Below are 20,418 nucleotides of genomic sequence, written 5' to 3' on the forward strand. Positions count from 1 at the left end.
CCCAACTTTATAGTAATTAAAAAATGAAAATTATATGTGAAAAACAAAACATTAAAAAATATCATTAGCGCAAATCGTTAAAAATATTACTTTATCCTAAATTAAGTTTTTCTTAAGGTTTTGAGTTTTTTTTTAAACGTGTAACTCACGCTACTTTTGACATGGTTTCTTTTTTGTTCATAATTAATATCGTGTCCTTGTTTGTAGCCCGTCCCATATCTCACAAAGGCCAACCTTTTTTGAAGTAATTACTTCGTTTCAAGTTAATCCGACGTTATTAAACTGTCTTGGAAAATATAGATGAAATTTTTTAACTTTTGTCCCTTAAAAAAGGTTTTATACATTTTACTATATTACAAACTATTCAATATCAAAATTGCCTTTTATCAGTAATTAATCCAAGGCAATTATCACGCGCGAGTAAGTCTTTTCTTCGGTAAAAAATAAAAGTACCTTAGCATATCAAACTCAGAGGAGATACCACCTTACATTCAGTTTCTAATTGTACGCCGTCTTAGCCACTACAATTGCAATAAATCGCGCGCCAAATACATGAAAAAATAATTTGATCTGTGGTCGAATTGCAATTCTATTTTCAAATCGATTTTTTTCACTATTAAAAGAGGTCATAGTCGGCTTAACTCTGTTAGCTCCTGTTCCATTTTCAAACAATTAGTTTTCAGCCAGCACGCAGACAAAAGAGGTTGAATTCGAAAATGAATTAGAGCGATAGAGGGATCAAAATGTCGACTACATGGATACCACCGGATATTACTCCCGTCTGCGAGACGGCACTGGCACCTTTGACGCAGTGCTCCCAAACTGGCTACATGTTTTTGGCCCTAGTGACGCAATTATTCGGGAAATCTATAGACAATAGGTATTCAAAAGTGAACCCAATTACCCCGGTACATGATACATTTTACAATGTACAAAGCTTTCCCTCACGCGGTATTTCCAGGGCATATGAGCCGTTTACATCGTATCAGACGAATTTCGACTCTCATCCGCCACACACACAGTCTCATATGGAATATTCAAATATACCGAAATTTGATTTTGAAGATCCCTTCAAACATTATTCGAATAAGGAACCTGTTTTTGAGTTTAATTTTGATGGATGTGCCGATTCAGCCTTTGCGGCTTCAAAGAAAACCGAAGTGAAGGAAAAAGTAAAAGAAAAGAAAAGGAAAAAGAGGCATACACAGGAATATGACTTCATTATAGTGGGAGCTGGCTCAGCTGGGTGTGTTCTAGCAAATCGATTATCAGAAGTCAAAAAATGGAAGGTATGTGTATCAAAAGTATTTAATATTGCACTTAATATAAATTATTATACTATGGGCCCTTAGATTTAAACATTATCTAATATATAAAATTATCGTGTCGCGGTGTTTGTGGTTAAACTCCTCCGAAACGGCTCGACCGATTCTCGAAATTTTGAGTGCATATTGGGTTATGTCTGAGAATCGGACATCTATTTTTCATCCCCCTAAATGTTAAGGGTAATCCACCCCTAAATTTTTTTTTTTAGATATTTTTTTCTGTTTTTATGATACAACATCAAAAACTACATACAACCCCTAACTTTCACCCTTCTACGATCAACCCCTATTTTGATATACATGGCAAAACGACGTTTGCCCGGTCAGCTAGTAAACTTATAAAGTTGACTAATTTGAAGATCACCAATCAATTATTTGCGTCAACTAATATTAATCTAACAAATTAATCGTTTATTGTCAGCTTTCCTTGCACATGGAATTATAAACTCAATATAAAAAATAAATAAATAAATCAGTGACGCTACAACCTCTTTAGGTCTTGGCCTCAGATTTCTGAATCTGTTTCATGATCATTTTTAAATCTAATAGGCAAGTAGGTGATAAGCCTCCTGTGCCTGACACACGCCGTCGTCTTTTTGGGTGTAAGACATGTCGGTTTCCTCACAATATTTTTCCTTTACCGTTCGAGCAAATGTTAAATGCGCACATAGAAAGAAAGTCCATTGGTGCACAGCCGGGGATCGAACCTACGACCTCAGGTATGAGAGTCGCACGCTGAAGCCACTAGGCCAACACTGCCCTCATTAACTCAATATAGAAATGAGTATAGTAAGGCTTTACATTAATTCTTTAGTGAAAGCAAGTAATTCATAATCTAATTAGGATAGATATAATTCGTTTAAACCAGTAAGAACGTATATGTTAACGTAAAATTGTAAAAACCGTTAGATTGTAATCTATCTCGCGAGATTATAAACTGTCGAAAGATTGTGAACCTCAGCGTACTGCTTACAATTTAACGAATTATTATTCGGTAGATTGTACTACACTAACTTAGTTATCATTCAAACTTCTTTGGTCAATTACAGATTAATTTTACTTCCCAACAATTTCATATAACTACCAAATAATAATACCTTAAATTGTAAGCAGTCCGTTGAGGTTCACAATCTTTCGACAGTTTACAATCTCGCGAGATATATTACAATCTAACGGTGTTTACAATTTTACGGTGACATATATATTTTCAGTATTATTACACAAATCACGTTTAGCAACAGTCAAAATTAAAAGCGCCATCTAACGTTTCAAAGGTTATTCTTGTGCGCCAGAGCGTTTAATTAGACTGATTCACATAATGGCAACATTGTTATTTGAGGTTTGTTTATTTTTCACGGCCGAATTGCATTTGCACTGATTGATTTAAGCAATGTTGGTAATAAGTTGGTAAATAGTACATGTATTTTAATATCACTTTTATAGTGCGGACGGTTGTGTAATTTGTTATAAAGTTTATATTAAGGATGAATAATAAATGACGAATAAAAGTTGCACAGACTTCTATTTGAATGACACATGACACATAGTTTTTTTTTTTGTTGTTTTTTTTTATTCTTAATCCATCTGCAATCAGCCTCTTGGCTTTTATCAGATTTTATGGGAAATGATGGCAATTAGGGAACGCAAATCCAACAATTTTTATTCCCTCCGCAATTTGTAAACTGTCACACTGCGGCAAGTTTCGCTCTTTTTAGCCGATACACACTGTCCGTCGTTTCCAAGAGGCCCGAAGCTAGGGGGTTGACGTGTTGCTGAAGTCTCATTTTGTATCGCACGGTTAATCTTTTAATGTCTTCCTCGACAGTGGCAATTCACAAATATTTATGGACTTCAGTATTTCGTGTTAACCACAGCGCACCGCTCATATTTCGCAGTGTTTTGTTTTGTAGCCGCTGTCGGATTTCGATATTAGAGCGGCTTGCTGACCCCCAGAGCTGTATCCCATAGAACCATATTGGTTTAATTACAGTTTTGTAGATGAGAAGTTTATTGTCCAAACTGAGTGCCGCATTTCTACCTAATAGCCAGTTCATGCTACGAAGCCAAATGACACATAATTGACATTCAATTGATAACATTTTAGTCTTTGAACTTATGGTCGAACTATTAAACTATTGCTTTCAACTTTTTGTAATAGGTAATGTTATCAGTAGTTTGTACGCTTATATGTTTTTAATTTTTTTTTATTATAATCTAGTGGTGATAAAACCCTTATGGGCTTCAGAGTATTTACTTTGATTTTACTTCTTAGGCAGTTGGTGACCAGTATACCATGCACACCATATTCGTAAAAATAATTAAGTGTAATAACTCAACACAAAAGTTTTATTAGTGACCCCAGAGACTCAACTCACTCTTTCTCATTTTAAAACGGTTTTTCCTTCGCCGTACGAGTAAGTGTCATTTAAACAAATAAATAATAAATGCATTCAAAATTAAGTATTAACGCCATCTTTAGGCTGAAAAGCATAAAAAGTCCAAAGTCAAAAATCATTTATTCATGTAGGTAACATAATGTACATACATTAAAGCTTCTAATTTTACATTTACTGCCAGTTCTCAAATCAAGGGCGTAGAACGGAAGAGGAGAACTGGCAATAAACTCTCCGCCACTTTTTTCAATCGCCAAGTTTTTTGTTTTACACAACGTTTGTAAGGAGCTGCAACCATTACACCATATGACATAGTAACATGTCATATGTCTATTTCCTTCTAGGAACTTATTTATACATTTAATTAAATAAGCTACCAGGGGGCCTCATAGCCTAGCGGTCTTATTAAGTGGCAGCTAGGTGAGGGGTACCGGGTTCGATTCCCGGTTCGAGGGCAAGTTTTAATTTAATTTAAAATTTGTTCTCGGCCTTTGGGAGGGTTGTGCGGTACCGGGCGAGTGCCTTAAACCGTACATGGAGGACACGGTCGAATTTCTAAAGACAAGCACGAATTATAAAAAATCCTATACTTGACGCTGGCTAATGCACAAATCGTGCCAGAGCCATTAAAAAAAATAAAAAAAACTAATAAGCTACCATGCCAGATTACTCTTATACAATTAGCTTCACATAAAAAAAAATTCAACATTAAACAGATATAGATTACAATATTTACAAAAAGACATTATTAAATAAGCAAACCTTTTGTCAGTTCACTCAACGTCACCTGTCACTGAAAATCTAATTAAGCGGCTTTATCTATAATCAGTATTCAATGAGAATAATAGCGTAATTCGATAAAATAGCAAATTGGTATGAAACACTTCGCGTGACTCAATTTTGCAACAATCTGAGAAAAGAATTTCTTGTGTTATTTTCCTTTCATAACCAAGGTGAGCGTGGGATCGCTGTTCACATAATTGTTGATAGCGCTTCCACTACATTTATCTATATATATATATATATATATATTCTATATTTCACAAACATCACCTTGCGAGCTGTGGAATCGCCTCCCGGTGGGGATCTTCCCTGAGATACGACCTACAACTGCTCAAAATTCGAGTGTACTCTTCCCTCAAAGGCCGGCAACGCACCCACTAAAAATGGGTGTCTATGGGCTGCGATGACTGCCCTTTTTGGGCTCCTTTGCCCCTTATTTAAAAAAAATCGGTTTCCATAATAATAATAAATCCACTTTAATTGCATACTACTACACACATACTATTAAAAATTACATAAAAAATAAATATTAAATTACATGAAAAAGTCTAATAAAACACGCTTCAAGATACTGACAGCCAACCTTCAGTAATGGAGAGGTACTAGAAGAAGATGAAGAAGAAAAATTACATATCAAATGAGTGTTAGTTTTGTTCTTATACTGTTAGTCTACGTTTGTTATTGTTATTTCCGTTTCTTTGTGTTCTGCAGTATGGACCCGTTTTGAGTAAAGGCCTCCTTCTGAACTTTCCATTTGGATCTGTTCTCATCCTCCTCAAAAACCTTTACTATGTCGTCAGCTCCGGCTTCCATGCGCGTTAATAATATGGATATTAATTTGAAAAAAGCGCCTTCAAAAGAATTTCATTTTACACGTAGTGTCAAATTAAGTAATGGTATGCGTTCACCGTTAGTTATGAAAAATTCTTCAAACTCAATCTCAAAATTACTTTATACATATAGGTTACTAAGTACACTTATGAACCTCAACAGAAAAGATGTGAAATTACATTTACTACCAGTTCGCAAGTCAAGGGCGTAGAGCAGGCAAGAAGAGCAAGAAACTGTCCACCAATCTTTTTAATCGCCCAGTTTTGAATCTCAAGGTTTAGGATCATTTAAATAGCCGCCAAATTTATAAAAAGCTTTATTGATTAATTTTGAATTTATTCAGTGATAATTCTGTAATTTTGCGATTGTGTTGAAAAACGAATACTATTTCAAATAAGGAGTGGTTTATCTTTTTTTTTTAAGACAATTCACACCAATTGACCTAGTCCCATGCTAAGCTGGTGAAGCTTGTGTTATGGGTACTAGGCAACGGATATACATACATATTATAGATAGATAGACATATAAATACATATTTAAGCACCCAAGACCTAACCACAACACCAAATGCTCATCACATCGATGTTCGTCTCAGCCGGGGATCGAACCCGGGACCCATGGTTTCGCAGTCAGGGGTACTAACCACTAGACCAATGAGTCGTCTGAGCCTGAGATCTTCTGAAGCCTGGTTGGTCGTACGCTTAGATTAGTTCTGTTTCGAGTATTATACTGGTGAAAGGCAATATTTGTTTTAAAATCGTTTATATTTTTTTGTACATACAACAAGGCTTCAATAGTATATTGACCAGATAGTGTCATAATATTTAATTACTTAAACTTATTCCATACCGACTACTTCGATAAATAAAGCGAATTCTTGGGAACCAATAGCCTAGTGGCATGACATAATATCCTTTACAACCTTTTGAATATACATCCAAATTTATAAAAATCGGTTAATTCCATTGAAGAACTAGTCCACATTTAACGTGACCCAAGACCACAATCACCGTGACCTCAGCCCTGAGGTTGTTGGTTCGATCCCCGACTGTGCCCCTATTGGGCTTTCTATATGCGCATTTATCACTCGCCCTTACGATGAAGGAAAATATCGGTTTCCTCACGATGTTTTCCTTTACCGTTCTAGCGAAAGTCGCAGAGCCGGGAATCGAAACTACGATCTCAGGGATGAGAGTCAAACGTTGAAGATACTAACACTGCTCCAATTGTGATAATGTATATCTATACTAATATTATGAAGAGGAAAGTTTTGATTTTTTGTTTGTTTGAAATGAATAGGCTCCGAAACTACTGAACCGATTTCAAAAATTCTTTCACCGTTGGCAAGCTACACGAGTGACATAGGCTATATTTCATTTTCAAAAAAATTAGGGATGCTTACTAAAACTTGAATAATCTAACCCAAGGTGAAAAAAAATAAACAAAAACTTCCTTCAATCGTGTGCGCTGCGAAAACTATTCATGATAGAACAAAATGATGTATTGCAATTTTTCGGACACATGACTATCTATAAAAAATGTCGCGACAGCATGTCTCTATCTTTTATAGTTACGTCACAATAAGCGTCCTTTTATTTTTTATTTTTTCTAAAGGCTTTTGTTCGTACCTAGGTATTGATCCTTATCAAAATAATTACCAACGTTTCACATAAGCTACAATTTAATGGCATAACCACCAAAAAAGCATGGTGGATTGGTGTTTTCCTGCCGTTTCTCTTGAATAGTTTACTACTATGTAATATAACAAAAAATTTAGCCACAGCAACGCTTGGCCGAGTCTACTAGTGAAAAATAAAATCAATTTAATCTTAATATAAAGAAAAATATACGGATTAAATTACAAAATTATCCTCGTTACTTATAACATTATTTTATAACTACGTCGTCACATTAATCTACATTATCATAAATCACGTTTTATTCAATTAATATGTAAATGTTTCCAAAAGTAATTGATTTAGTAAATTTTTAAATATTCTAGTAAGATACAAAATAATACTTATTGACGCGCATAATTAACACACTATAGAAATATTAAACTAAATATTTTATCTGTATTGTATTTTAAATTGTGATTCCTGAACCTTAAGATTAGCTTTTAGTAAATTATGTAATTGTTTAATTTTTCATTGTTATTTTTTATTTTATTTTTGTTAATTTAAATATGCACTTTTCTTGGAATTTTTATTCCTTACTGTGTTCAGGGTACTCCAGGGTTGCCTGATAGAGATCGATTTAAGGCCTAATTAAATTCCTAATAATTTATGTACCCGGCAAACGTCGTTTTGCCATGTATATTTATATCTAGGAAAAAAACTTAGTTCAATAAAAATAACTAATAACTATAATAAAAAATAGGGGTTGTTCGTAGAGGGGTGAATATAAGGGTTGTATGTATTTTTGTATGCTGTATCATAAAAAAAAATAAAAACAATTTTTTTATCTAAAAATAAAAATTAAAATTTAGGGGTGGACGGACCGGACCACCCTTAACATTTAGGGGTTTGAATGTGAGTGTCCATGGGCGGCGGTATCACTTAACATAAGATGATTATTATATAAAAATAATTTTACTAAGCAATATTCTATGGTAGTGTTTTGTGAATGAATAGATTTTAAACAGAGCAAGAAATCGTAGAGTGACGTAAGTTCAAGGTCAATTGCTAAATTAAACTTGACAGTGATTTTCTTTAAACAACCTTTACCTACTTTCTAATTTTATACTAAAGTCTATTCATGTGTAACTAAATAAGTATTACAAATTCGGGTATTCAAATTAGCAAGGTTGATTTTTGAAACCCTAAACACAATACAACCTTATTAGAAAGATTTGTTACCATGGTTACCGTTGCACATGGAAAACTAAAAAAAAGGAAATCATTGTAACTATGGCAATGGGGTATATTTATATTTAAATTAAAGACGTTTATTTTTATGACAGTTTTTCAATTTTATTTATTTATTTAGCTAAACACAAACCAAAGAGCAGTGTTCCTAAGGTCGTAGGCTCGATTCCCGGCTGAGAACTAATGGGCTATCTTTCTACGTGCGCATTTAACATTCGCTCGAACGTTAAAGAAAATTATCGTAAGGAAACCGACGTGCCTTAGACAAGAAGATGCGTCAATTAGATTACAAGAAGAACATGAAACAGATATAGACAGAAATCTGAGGCCCAGACCTAAAAACTGATACAAACCCTGCATTTGTCTACCCAAAACATCTGCTTTTATCTATTATACAAAAATCACAATCCTGTCCTAACATGTTACCCTAAATAAACATGAATATCTATAATAAATCACAGACGAAACAAAAACCAAATATTAGGAATAATTAGGAAAACAACGCTAAGAAATTACATTATACAGTTATTAATTACTATAGGCACGAACAAATAGCAGAAAATGCTTACATAATCTATAATCATATCTCTGCGCAGAATGAGATGTAAATAACACTAAGAGTATCTGAACTAAAACAATGAGGGAATAGTGAAAAAGTTTTACAATCCATTTCTTAGTTTGTGTTGCCTAGATTCCACGGTTTTATTGTAAAATGTATTAAAATCAACTTCATTGTTTGGTTGTAGAAGTGTTGTTTAATCTCATTAACGCATAGATTAATGTTATTAATAGAATCTGAATTTTGACAGCTCAAGTCCTTTTACCCATAAATTATGAGACTATTAAAGTAAAAAAGTACTTATTATTGACTCATGTCAAACGATAATAATTGTTATTTAGTTAAATAATATGTACTTTTTGGAACCTTGTACGCGTCTTTGTTTTGAATTTTTCCGAATTCGGTTAAAACCTTTTTGGTGGCCACTAAAAGAATCTTTAATTCAAACTGGTCGCACACTGCTATTGTCACGTCGAGGCTTTGAACTTTTTAAAAAAGGAACTATCAAAAAAATCTCGCGTAACGTCAGAAACATGATTTTTTTATTAACTCCGCTCGTCACAAGAGCAAAAAGTATTTGATAAAAAGAGGTGGTACAGTTTTTTAATTTGAGCTCGATACATTTTCTTTTAATTTAAAAATCTATGCGTGGCGACGAGTTTCTATATTTAAAATTGGAATTTTTACGAATGATACATATTTTAAATTTTGTTAGACATTGTAACACAAATGTTTAATACAATTATTAAATAACCTGACAAAGCAAATAGTGTTAAAAGTTCCTTGATTTAAATCCGTCTATAACTCGCGAGCGATGCCAGAGACTTATTAATCTAGAATATAGACAGTTTAAACTTTGAAACTCAATCAAACTCTCAAAGAAAATCGCTTTTAATTTTGCATATTAATTAACTATTTTAGTTTGCTGATTTTCAAAATATTTGTTTCTTTGTTTAGATTTTAAGTTTATCATAAAAATCAACTAAAAGGCCAGACTGGCATAGTTATGCTTTCACTTTAGCTTTTAGATTCTCCAGCGTGGAATGAAGGCACCAAATTCTTTATTTATTTTTCTTTCTTAGCATTCGATATTTAAATATAAAAGAGCCGATAACGCGATACTTACCGCTATTTTCAACAAACAATCTAATATATAAAATTCTCGTGTCACAATGTTCGTTCTCATACTCGTCCGAAACGGCTAGACCGATTCTTATGAATTTTTATGCATATTCAGTAAGAATCGGCTACTATCTATCTCTGAAACCCCTAGATGAAAATGGGTGTCCACCCCAAAAAATTTTTTTACATCATACAAAACTACATACAACCCTTAATTTTCACCCTTCTACGATCAACCCCTATTTTTATTATTGATCGTTATTTTTATTGAACAAAAAAAATTTTTCCTAGAAATAATATACATGGCAAATAATATATACACTTGGCAAAACAACGTTTCCCAGCTAGTATTATATAAAATCAGATGTCAAAATTTCAAAAAGTCAGATTTCAGAGTCTAATTGAGAAAAACTATATGATAATAGAAAATATAAATCACCGATACGATACCGTCAATTTTCGCCATAATCTAATATAATATAAAATTCTCGTGTCACAGTTTTCGTTGCCATACTCCTCCGAAACGGCTTGACCGATTTTGATGAAATTTTTTGTGCTTATCCGGTATGAGAATCGGCCAACATCTATTTTTCATCCCCCTAAATGTTAGGGGTAGTCCACCCCTAAATTTTATTTTTTATTTTTTAGACAAAATTTTTAATTTCTATTTTTTTATGATTCAGCATTAAAAAATACATACATATCTTTCATCCCTCTACGACCAACCCCTATTTTTTAATTATAAATGATATACATGGCAAAATGACGTTTGCCCGGTCAGCGAGTTTACGTCTAAAATCTTACTTTATTTATGTTTAATACTCAACAGATCCTTCTTCTCGAAGCCGGGCCAGAGGAGCCTGACGTGACGAGCGTGCCAGCATTGGCGACAATATTGGGCAATTCAAATATAGACTGGATGTATAGAACTCAGCCAGAAAAATTGACCTGTCGCGCACAGAGGGGACAGACTTGCGCCTGGTTCAGGTAATAAGCAACCTATATCGAATGTTTGTGTATGTCATTTTATAATAGCTAAAATTCCTTGGTAGTAAAACGGAAAATATTACTCTTCTGAAACGTTTTGAGTAAGACATACATAAAAACTAGAGCATTGTTAGCCTAGTGGCTTCAGCGTGTGACTCTTATACCTAAGGTCGTAGGTTCGATCCCCGGCTGTGCACCAACGGACTTTCTTTCTATGTGCGCATTTGTTTTCTCGAACGGTGAAGGAAAACATGGTGAGGAAACCAACATAATATCTTAGGCGCAAAAAGTCGATGGCGTGTGTCAGGTACTGGAGGCTGATCACCTACTTGCTTATTAGATTTAAAAATGATCATGAAACAGATTCAGAAATCTGAGGCCAAGACCTAAAAGAGGTGGTAGCGCCACTTATTTATTTATACATAAAAATTAAGTTATTTCACTGTTTTAAAGTACTTGTTTTCATCAAAAAGAGACGAAAGAGAGCAATTGTATGAATCACGGTTAAAATCTTTAGTAACTTTCATTCAATTTGGATACGATATCATCACAATATTTATATTATTCACTAATAATATAAGTTACAGATAATACATAAATATACTTCTTAATTTGAGAATTGAAAGTTTATTTATTTATTTATTTATGCTTTATTACCTTATTCACAAACATACACATAACAAAAATACAAAAAAAGACATGTTACAAAAGTTATAAGGCAACGGGCGGCAGTTGTTGTTTTCGTAAATATGATAATCTGTGGATATGCTTTGCTCTATGGTTTATGCTCTGATTACGTTTTGGCGGGAGCGGGAATGACGCGGCATTAATGGTGGACGAATACGTTAGTAGATACTCTAACTTTATTTGTTTTGATACGTTTCTAGTTTAAGAGTTTGCTCATCTTGCCAAAGCCTCGTTATCAGTAGATGTGCAATTTTTTAATGGATTACCGGTAATGTTACCGTATTTAATTAAGCAAAAATTAAGTGACTAATTATGTCCAACATCGATGTGATTCATGATATGTATTTGTTAATGAGAATAAAGTTCTGTTAACATTAGTCTTAAATATTTTAGTTTCTTCGTTCGAGGTCAGACAATAAAAAATATCAAAAATTATAGATTCATAGTATAATATACACTTCTGAACGTCACATTAAAACATAAGATTTACAGTGACTTACAATAGTTGTTCTTACGATCAAATCAATTTTTGAAGTTATACTTCTTTAGGCGCGTTATAGACCAGTGCAGATAGCCTTTAAAAATAATAAAAAGTTAAAAAAATAATAGTAGGATAAAACCTATTGGAAAGGGTGGATAATATTATAAAAATTAAATGAAAAATAAATTACGGTCGATCTGAGGTCGGGAAGGGGTAGGGGGGGCTAGTTTTAAGGGTAAAAAACGGTTTATCTCGATTTCCGGCAAAACTAAAAGTCCTATCGAAGAAAGTTAAATGGCAAAATTGTAGGTAATAAAAAGATCTAAAACTTTTGTGTCACACATTTTTCACATAACCTCAAAATTTATGTGAAAAATTCAAAAAACCAACTTTTTGGTTTTTTATTTCTATCTTTTACAAAAATTTATTTTTTTAAACGAAATTTGGTGAAAACTTACCTTATTATGTCCCAAATATACTGTAATTTATTTGATTAAAAATATTTATTTTTTCACCTTATTTTGAATTAATATCGAAAAAACACCCAAATTTTCAATCGAAAATTCTGACGTCACAATTTCAGCTTTTTTCAAAAAGTTGGTGTGCTTTCAGTTCGTTGAAATCTCTGCTATCTTATGGTAAAAAAAAATATATATATTACCATAGTAAATCTTCTCAGAAAATGCAAAAAATCGTATGCAGTAACGCCCAGACCCGTCATCCCCTTCCCTACTTCTCTATGAATATTCTTTAAATTATAATTAGATGCCTATTTATTACTATTTTAAGATAACTTATATATACCTGAGTGACCTTAAAAAAATTTTAGCCTTTAGATGGGCTAAAATTTTCGTATTTCATAGAGAAGTAGGGAAGGGGATGACGGGTCTGGGCGTTACTGCATACGATTTTTTGCATTTTCTGAGAAGATTTACTATGTTAATATATATATATTTTTTACCATAGGAAAGTAGAGATTTCAACGCACTGAAAGCACATCAACTTTTTGAAAAAAGCTGAAATTTTGACGTCAGAATTTTCGATTGAAAATTAGGGTGTTTTTTCGATATTAATTCAAAATAAGATGAAAAAATAAACATTTTTAATCAAATAAATTACAGTATATTTGGGACATAATAAGGTAAGTTTTCACCAAATTTCGTTTAAAAAAATAAATTTTTGTAAAAGATAGAAATAAAAAACCAAAAAGTTGGTTTTTTGAATTTTTCACATAAATTTTGAGGTTATGTGAAAAATGTGTGAATACAAAAGTTGTAGATCTTTTTATGACCTACAACTTTGCCAGTTAGTTTTCTTCGATAGGACTTTTAGTTTTGCCGGAAATCGAGATAAACCGTTTTTTACCCTTAAAACTCCCCCCCCTATCCCTTCCCGACCTCAGATCGACCGTAATTTATTTTTCCTTTAATTTTGATCATATTCCCCTGCTTTTCTAATGGGTTTCATCCTACTGTAATTTTTTTTGGTTTCAAAAATTATCGGCACTGGTCTATTATGAAAAATTGATGAGAGTGAAATTTTACGACCGTGACACAAAATTAACACAATGAAGTTGCCCACGGAAGATGCTACGGCATTGGACATAATTTAATAACAACATTCGAATAATAATAGAATTTTATTGACTCCTTTTCCAGTATTTGATTATTTAATTGTAATTAATTATTTGCATGCAATCAAAAACTATTTTTAATAATGCCAAAGAAGTATAACTTCTTACGCGCGTATATAAGTACACGCACCTTTTTTTTGTGTAAGTTACATAAATATGCTTATAATTAAATATACAATACAATTTAAATATCATCAAAGTTTTAAAAAATATTAATGTTGCCATAGCCGTATTTGTTATCAGTAAAATGAACGGTCGCTCCCGTTACCTCATTTTACCCCATCCATTACATCTTAAGGAGTTGTGAAACTGTTACGTATAGTTTATGACCTCGGTTCCGCCCATAGGGTATGCTGAAATGTATAACACTGATTTATACGTAGGCCTGACCTATAAATGCTTGTGTAAATTATTGCCTTACTTTTTCTGTAGCTGGACGCTTGTCTATTCAATTGGCGTTGAATAGACCAGAACTTATAGAGAAATGCTGGTAATAGATTACTCCGGATAGTTTGTTTTTTTTATGGCTCTGACGATTTGTGCATTAGCCAGCGTCAAGTATAGGATTTTTTTATAATTCGTGCTTTAGAAATTCGACCGTGTCCTCCATGTACGGTTTAGGCACTCGCCCGGTATCACACAACCCTCCCAAAGGCCGAGAACAAATTTAAATTAAATTAAAACTTGCCCTCGAACCGGGCTCTCGATAGTTCATAATTTTTAAATGACATTGAAGAATCTAGTATTTACCGTAACAATTAATAAAATTGGATATGTGTTAGTCCCATTTTTTTTTCAATAAATTGTCTCTGCACACATACACAATGCAACATTACGATCTAGCCTAAATTAGACTAAAGTAATTAAAAACAAAACTTATTTACTGAAAAGGATAAAAAAATCAGCTACAACTTTTTTAGGTCTGGGCCTCAGATTTCTGTATCTGTTTCATGATCATTTGTCAATCTAATAGGCAAATAGGTGATCAGCCTGTGGCTAACACACGCCGTCGACTTTTTGGCTCGGTTTCCTCACAATGTTTTCACCGTTCGAGCGAATGTTAAATGCGCACATAGAAAGAAAGTCGAACCTACGACCTCAGGGATGACAGACGCTGAAGCCTCTAGGCCAACACTGTTGTGTAATGAAAAGGATATTTAACATAAGAAAGTGTATATATATACTTACAGACGGTCACATTTTTTTTTCGAAATGTTCCCACTCCATTTGGGTATGGAGATGTATCACAGTCATTTTATACCATGAGTGCTGAAATATTTTCCGTTAAGACTTAAAAACCCATTAAATTTCGTTTAGGAATTAATCACTGATTATACAACATTAATTTACTATATCTTAAATCTATATGTTACACAAACATTCGTACCAAAATTGTGCAGCCAATATTCACCCTAAATAGATATTAGTATAGTTAGGAGACTTGTATATCAGAATTAGTATCATTACATATATGCACTGACCGTATTACGTAGTACAGGATATTGCAGATTCATCCGAGGCTTGCCCGGAACCAATATTTGTCCCAAGATGCACCAACTTCGTCTGCTACGATGTTACTTAGAACTTGAGATTTCTTGTTGTTTTAAACTTACGATGTATGTATTAATATAATAGAGTCTCACGCTCTTTTTCCTAAAGTAATTTGTCTCTTTCTATCAAATTGTGTTTACTCTGTGATGAAAAGAAACATCTGCTTCTTCAAATTTATGGACAAAAACTAGTAGCTAGTAAATAATTTAAATTCTGGCATTTTATACACAAAAAAATATTTTAATAAAGAATACTATGCGAACAACAAAAAATATTTTAGTCTTAAAATAAAGCAACGACTTAGGTTTTCTTCAATGCTTAGTTTGAGAAACGAAACCTAGGCTTAAGCTTGACTCCCGAACTTCAAAAAATGTATTTATGACATACGAGAGTTATAGTTTGCGCTCAGACGTTTCTGAATCTAATGGTGGCTGTACACACTCGGCGAGAGCCTCTCGCCGAGAGTCTCGACCGAGAGGACCGAGAGAAGTGCGCAGCCTGTACACACTCGTTACGTTATTTGTATTTAAAACACCGTTAATAATGGACGTGGAAACCGCTGCTGCTGTTTGTCTTTGTGCAATAAGTTATTATAATTTTCTTCACGTTTACCATAAAAAAAAATTACGAAGCCATGGCGAAGAAGAAGATGGTGGATGGTTACTATGCACCGCAACAGAAATAGGTAATTAGGTTCATAAAGTTACGTCCACGGTACGTAGCCATGAGTGAATCTCGCTTTTTCTTTAGTTCCTCAATTGGGATATCCATCGGCCGGCTTATTCGCATCCAAGCATCATGTAGAGATTGTTTATTTTTGTGTCCGACATCCTTCGGATTCCATAACAACGATTCCCTTTGGTAACACTCCAAAAACTCTAATTCGCGTTCGTTAGACCACATTGTGCGATACGTCCTGTCACAACCACAGTCATCGAGCAAGTGATTGAACGAGTGTGTACAGGTCGCTCTCGTTTTACTCGCGAGACCCTTTGACTCGTGCGCAAAAAACCGACAGGCGACCGAGAGAGGCGAGACCGACTGCGAGGAAGCGAGGCGAGACGAGAGCTCTACTGTACACTCTCGCCCTCGGCCTGTCTCGGGGTGTCTCGCCGAGTGTGTACAGCTACCATAACCCTTAAGGCCGATTTACATTATCTTAGTGTTTAGGAGAGTGCTTTAGTACAACTTGAAAGGCAAGTTCTTAAGCGTAGCGTTTACTAAAGCAAGTAGCGTTTACATGTTTCAACTAAAGTACTATCCTAAAGCACTCTCCTAAACACTAAGATAATGTAAATCGGCCTTTATAGTGAGTCGCTGACATTCTAAGATATTTTGACAAATATATTTAATAACCCACTAAAATAATGTTTATTTGCATCTCCATTTATTTGTTTTAATTCGTGCCCCTAGCTAACTTAAATTATATAGGTATAACAAAAAACAACTATAAAAATATAGCCAAAGACGGAATACTTATAAAAAGGTTCAAACATTGACGCTTAAGAAATGATCAATCAAAATAGATTAAATACATTTAACTAAGTACCTATACCTAATTCAGGTGTGTTGTGTGATGGTGTGTAAGTCAGGGTATGTACGTTAGTGTGTGTATATAGGGTGTGCTCATGTCTAACAATACATATTTTTATTCAAAATATTATTAAATGTGTTAAATACTGAAGCAGTTACATTTTCAGCTTTAAAGCTTTTTTTTAATATTACAGAGGAAAAACTATGGGAGGCTCAAGCGCTACGAACTACATGGTGTACATCCGTGGCAACAAACTGGATTATGATGAATGGGCTGCTGATGGAAATCATGGTTGGAGCTATCGTGAGGTATAGGATAAAACGAATGAATAAGCGTAGTATTCATTCATGTAAGAGGCAGATACATTACTGCGTCTGTTTTACTGGTATTATATCTAGGCAGCTATTTAAAAAGAACAACATATGGCATTAGCTCCTTAAACCAAGTATATTTTAGCCCCAAGTGTTGTTCCTTTTAGAAAATAATTCACTTAACTTGTCTCAAATGTAATTCTTCGGAATATTTCTATTTTACATATTTAATACAGTGTTTTATACCAGGTATTACCCTACTTCAAGAAGTCTGAGAACAACCGAGACATTGAGTCACATGACAGGTATTACCACGGAGTTGGTGGTCCGCTTACTGTTGAACGATTCCCCTATGTCGACAAACCAACCATGATGATTGTACAAGCATTTAAAGAAAAAGGTCTCCCAATAACTGATCTGAACAGAGAGAGTAACTACGGAACAGATATAAGTCTGTCAACCTCTCAAGACGGACAAAGACAGTCCACTAATGTGGCTTTTATTCGGCCCATACGACACAAAAGACCTAATCTACATATTATTACCAACGCTTTTACCACAAAACTTATCATCGATCCTCTTACAAATACAGCGTTAGGTGTTGAATATATCAAAGAAGGTGTACTTCAAAAAGTGTTTGCTAGAAAGGAAGTTATAGTTAGCGCTGGTGCTCTGAACTCCCCAAAATTATTAAAGCTCTCCGGTATTGGACCTAAAGAGGAGTTAGAAAGTCTACATATTCCTGTCTTAGTTGATTTGAAAGTAGGACATAATCTTCAAGATCACGTAACAACTGACGCATTGATAGCATCATTATCTAACAAAACATCAACTTTAGTGAATGGTGAGCAAATGCTTAGTGAAATATACAAATACCATGATCAGCATCCAAGAAAAGATGGGCCACTATCAACCACGTCTATTTTAAACAGTGTCGGGTTTATCAAGACGATAATTTCCAAAGAAGATGCGCCTGATGTGCAATTTCATTTTGATGGTCGACGTGTTGATCAGTTTTATTCAGATCCTACAAGTTCAATTGCCTCCAATGTTTTACCTCTATCATTCTTTGATGGTTTTGCCCCCCGACCATTACTGCTTAAGCCCAAAAGTAGAGGCCTAATATTACTTAATCAAACTGATCCAACATTTGGTCCACCATTAATTTATACAGGTTTCTTTAAAGTAAAAGAAGATGTCGATACATTGGTTGAAGGTTTAAGATTTGCTGTTAGTTTAGAAGAGACTGAAGCTTTTAAGCTCAGTGGGGCTCGGTTTGTTAGGATTCCTGTACCAGGATGTACCGCATATGTATGGGGAACGTATGACTATTTCTTCTGTCTCTTAACACATTACACAACAACTATTTACCATCCTGTGGGAACTTGTAAGATGGGACCGGAGTGGGATAAAGACGCTGTAGTTGATCCAAGATTGAGAGTGTATGGAATGAAGAAATTAAGGGTAATTGATGCTTCTATTATGCCGAAAATTGTGAGAGGTAATACAAACGCTCCTACTATAATGATAGCTGAGAAAGCTAGTGATATGATCAAAGAGGACTGGTTATCTCATAAATATTTTTAATACGTGTACAAATAACATCAACAAATAAATTCCCTAAAATTTAAAATCGATTTGCGTTTTGATTTTGTAATTTTAATTGTTTTGACGTGATAACGTCTTTAAAATCGTTTTAGTCGGGTGACATGTTCAGAAACTTGTGTCACACCAAAACCTCACGAGCGCGATCGCAGGTATAACGAGAGAGAGACGGACCGATCTCCCGTCTCATCTCGAGCGCTGCCAGTCATTCCGTGAAAGTATGAAGAAAAATGTATATCATAGTCGAATAAGTAAACTTGTCATTTTACACCCGAAATTTATCATCAAAAGTGTGAATAAAACGATAGATGTAATTTAAAATTTGAAAAAATTGTTATCTTCATTAATTCCTTACTTCCCAAAAACTTATATCACCAATAAGACGTTATCACGTAAACATCTCGATCGTAAACCTACTTTACAAACAACCAATTTTTTTATTTTTTTTCATATTTGTATTTTCTCCTCGTGTATGTTTGCCTATAAGTGCTTGTCACTTCAAAAATTGTATATTGTGGTTATCTTACTAATGTATCAGTGTGCCGACCGTTGGCAAGCTTTTATCAATAAAAAAATAAAAACATTGTTAGTAGTTCATAATTGACATCTAAAATTGTGTAGAGCATTAATGTCCCATTCATAGTATCGTTTTGCAAGGTACATCTATTCATAGAATTCATATAAATAATATTTTGTCGATATCATCAATATTTGTCAAATTATTAGCTATAATAATTAGAGAGCGGGAACACATTTCAAACGAATATGAGCTCCACATATATCTTTTATTTTTGTCGACTAAAACATTTTTTATGAATCATACAAATATGTATATGTACCTTCTCATCAATTACAGTTCTAATATGTCTTTCACTTTGTTGTTAAGAAAGCTGAAAAATACTTCAACAATGGCCGTCTGAAAATAAATTAATAATAATAATAGCCTTTTATTTTTGATACTTTTTGACGACTCATTGGTCTAGTGGTTAATACCCCTGACTGCGAATCCATGGGTCCCGGGTTCGATCCCCGACTGGGACGAACATCGATGTGATGAGCATTTGGTGTTGTGCTTAGGTATTGGGTGTTTAAATATGTAATTATATGTCTATCTATCTATGATATGTATGTATATCCGTTGCCTAGTACCCATAACACAAGCTTCACCAGCTTAGCATGGGACTAGGTCAATTGGTGTGAATGGTCTTTAAAAAAAAAATACATTTGTATCTGTGTGTCCTTTTTGACAAAGGCCTCTTCCAAATCCCGACATATCTCTCTGCACTGTGCAACTCTCTGCCATGCATCTGCTGTTTCCTTAATTTGGTCTAGTCAGTGTTATTGGTTTCAGCTTGCGAATCTTATTGCTAATGTCGTAGGTTCAATCCTCAGCTGTGTACCAACGTCTATATGCGCATTTAACACTCGCTCGTATCGAGATACATCGTGTCGTGAACTGGCAAACCTTAGACACAATCAATTAGTGTGTCAGGCACAGTCTTATCACGAAACAGATAATCTGAAGCCCTAGAAGGTTGTGAAAAATATAAAGACATTTCAAGCATGCAGTAAATAAAACGTATTGTAAGTACTGTATCCCGCACTCATTGTGAACGCAGTGAGTAAAACCAGAAACTTTTAGACAAAGACCAACAGAATAATATCTCCCTACTCATCTACAAGGAAGATTTTAAGTTGAGCCATTAAATTGGCGTTTATCTGGTCGTTAATTAAAACTGTCATTAAACG

The 20,418-nt window shown here is 34.1% G+C and overlaps 1 protein-coding gene across 1 annotated transcript; it reads left to right on the forward strand.

The window, feature by feature from the left end:
* The first annotated feature begins 487 nt into the window (after nt 1-487).
* On the forward strand, nt 488-18,729 carry LOC125059395 (glucose dehydrogenase [FAD, quinone]-like). Its single transcript, XM_047663797.1, has 4 exons — nt 488-1,289; nt 10,710-10,867; nt 16,947-17,061; nt 17,314-18,729. The coding sequence occupies exons 1-4, from the start codon at nt 744-746 to the stop codon at nt 18,649-18,651; spliced, it is 2,157 nt and encodes a 718-aa protein (XP_047519753.1). The 5' UTR covers nt 488-743; the 3' UTR covers nt 18,652-18,729.
* Nucleotides 18,730-20,418: the final 1,689 nt, after the last annotated feature.

This window comes from Pieris napi, chromosome 19 (genome assembly GCF_905475465.1).
Source record: "Pieris napi chromosome 19, ilPieNapi1.2, whole genome shotgun sequence".
NCBI classification, from domain to species: Eukaryota; Metazoa; Arthropoda; class Insecta; order Lepidoptera; family Pieridae; genus Pieris; species Pieris napi.

Coding starts and splice junctions, on each gene's coding strand:
- LOC125059395 (XM_047663797.1), top strand. CDS start 744: ATGTCGACTACATGGATACCACCGGATATTACTCCCGTCTGCGAGACG. Junction 1,290..10,709: donor CAGAAGTCAAAAAATGGAAG/GTATGTGTATCA, acceptor AATACTCAACAG/ATCCTTCTTCTCGAAGCCGG. Junction 10,868..16,946: donor CAGACTTGCGCCTGGTTCAG/GTAATAAGCAAC, acceptor TTAATATTACAG/AGGAAAAACTATGGGAGGCT.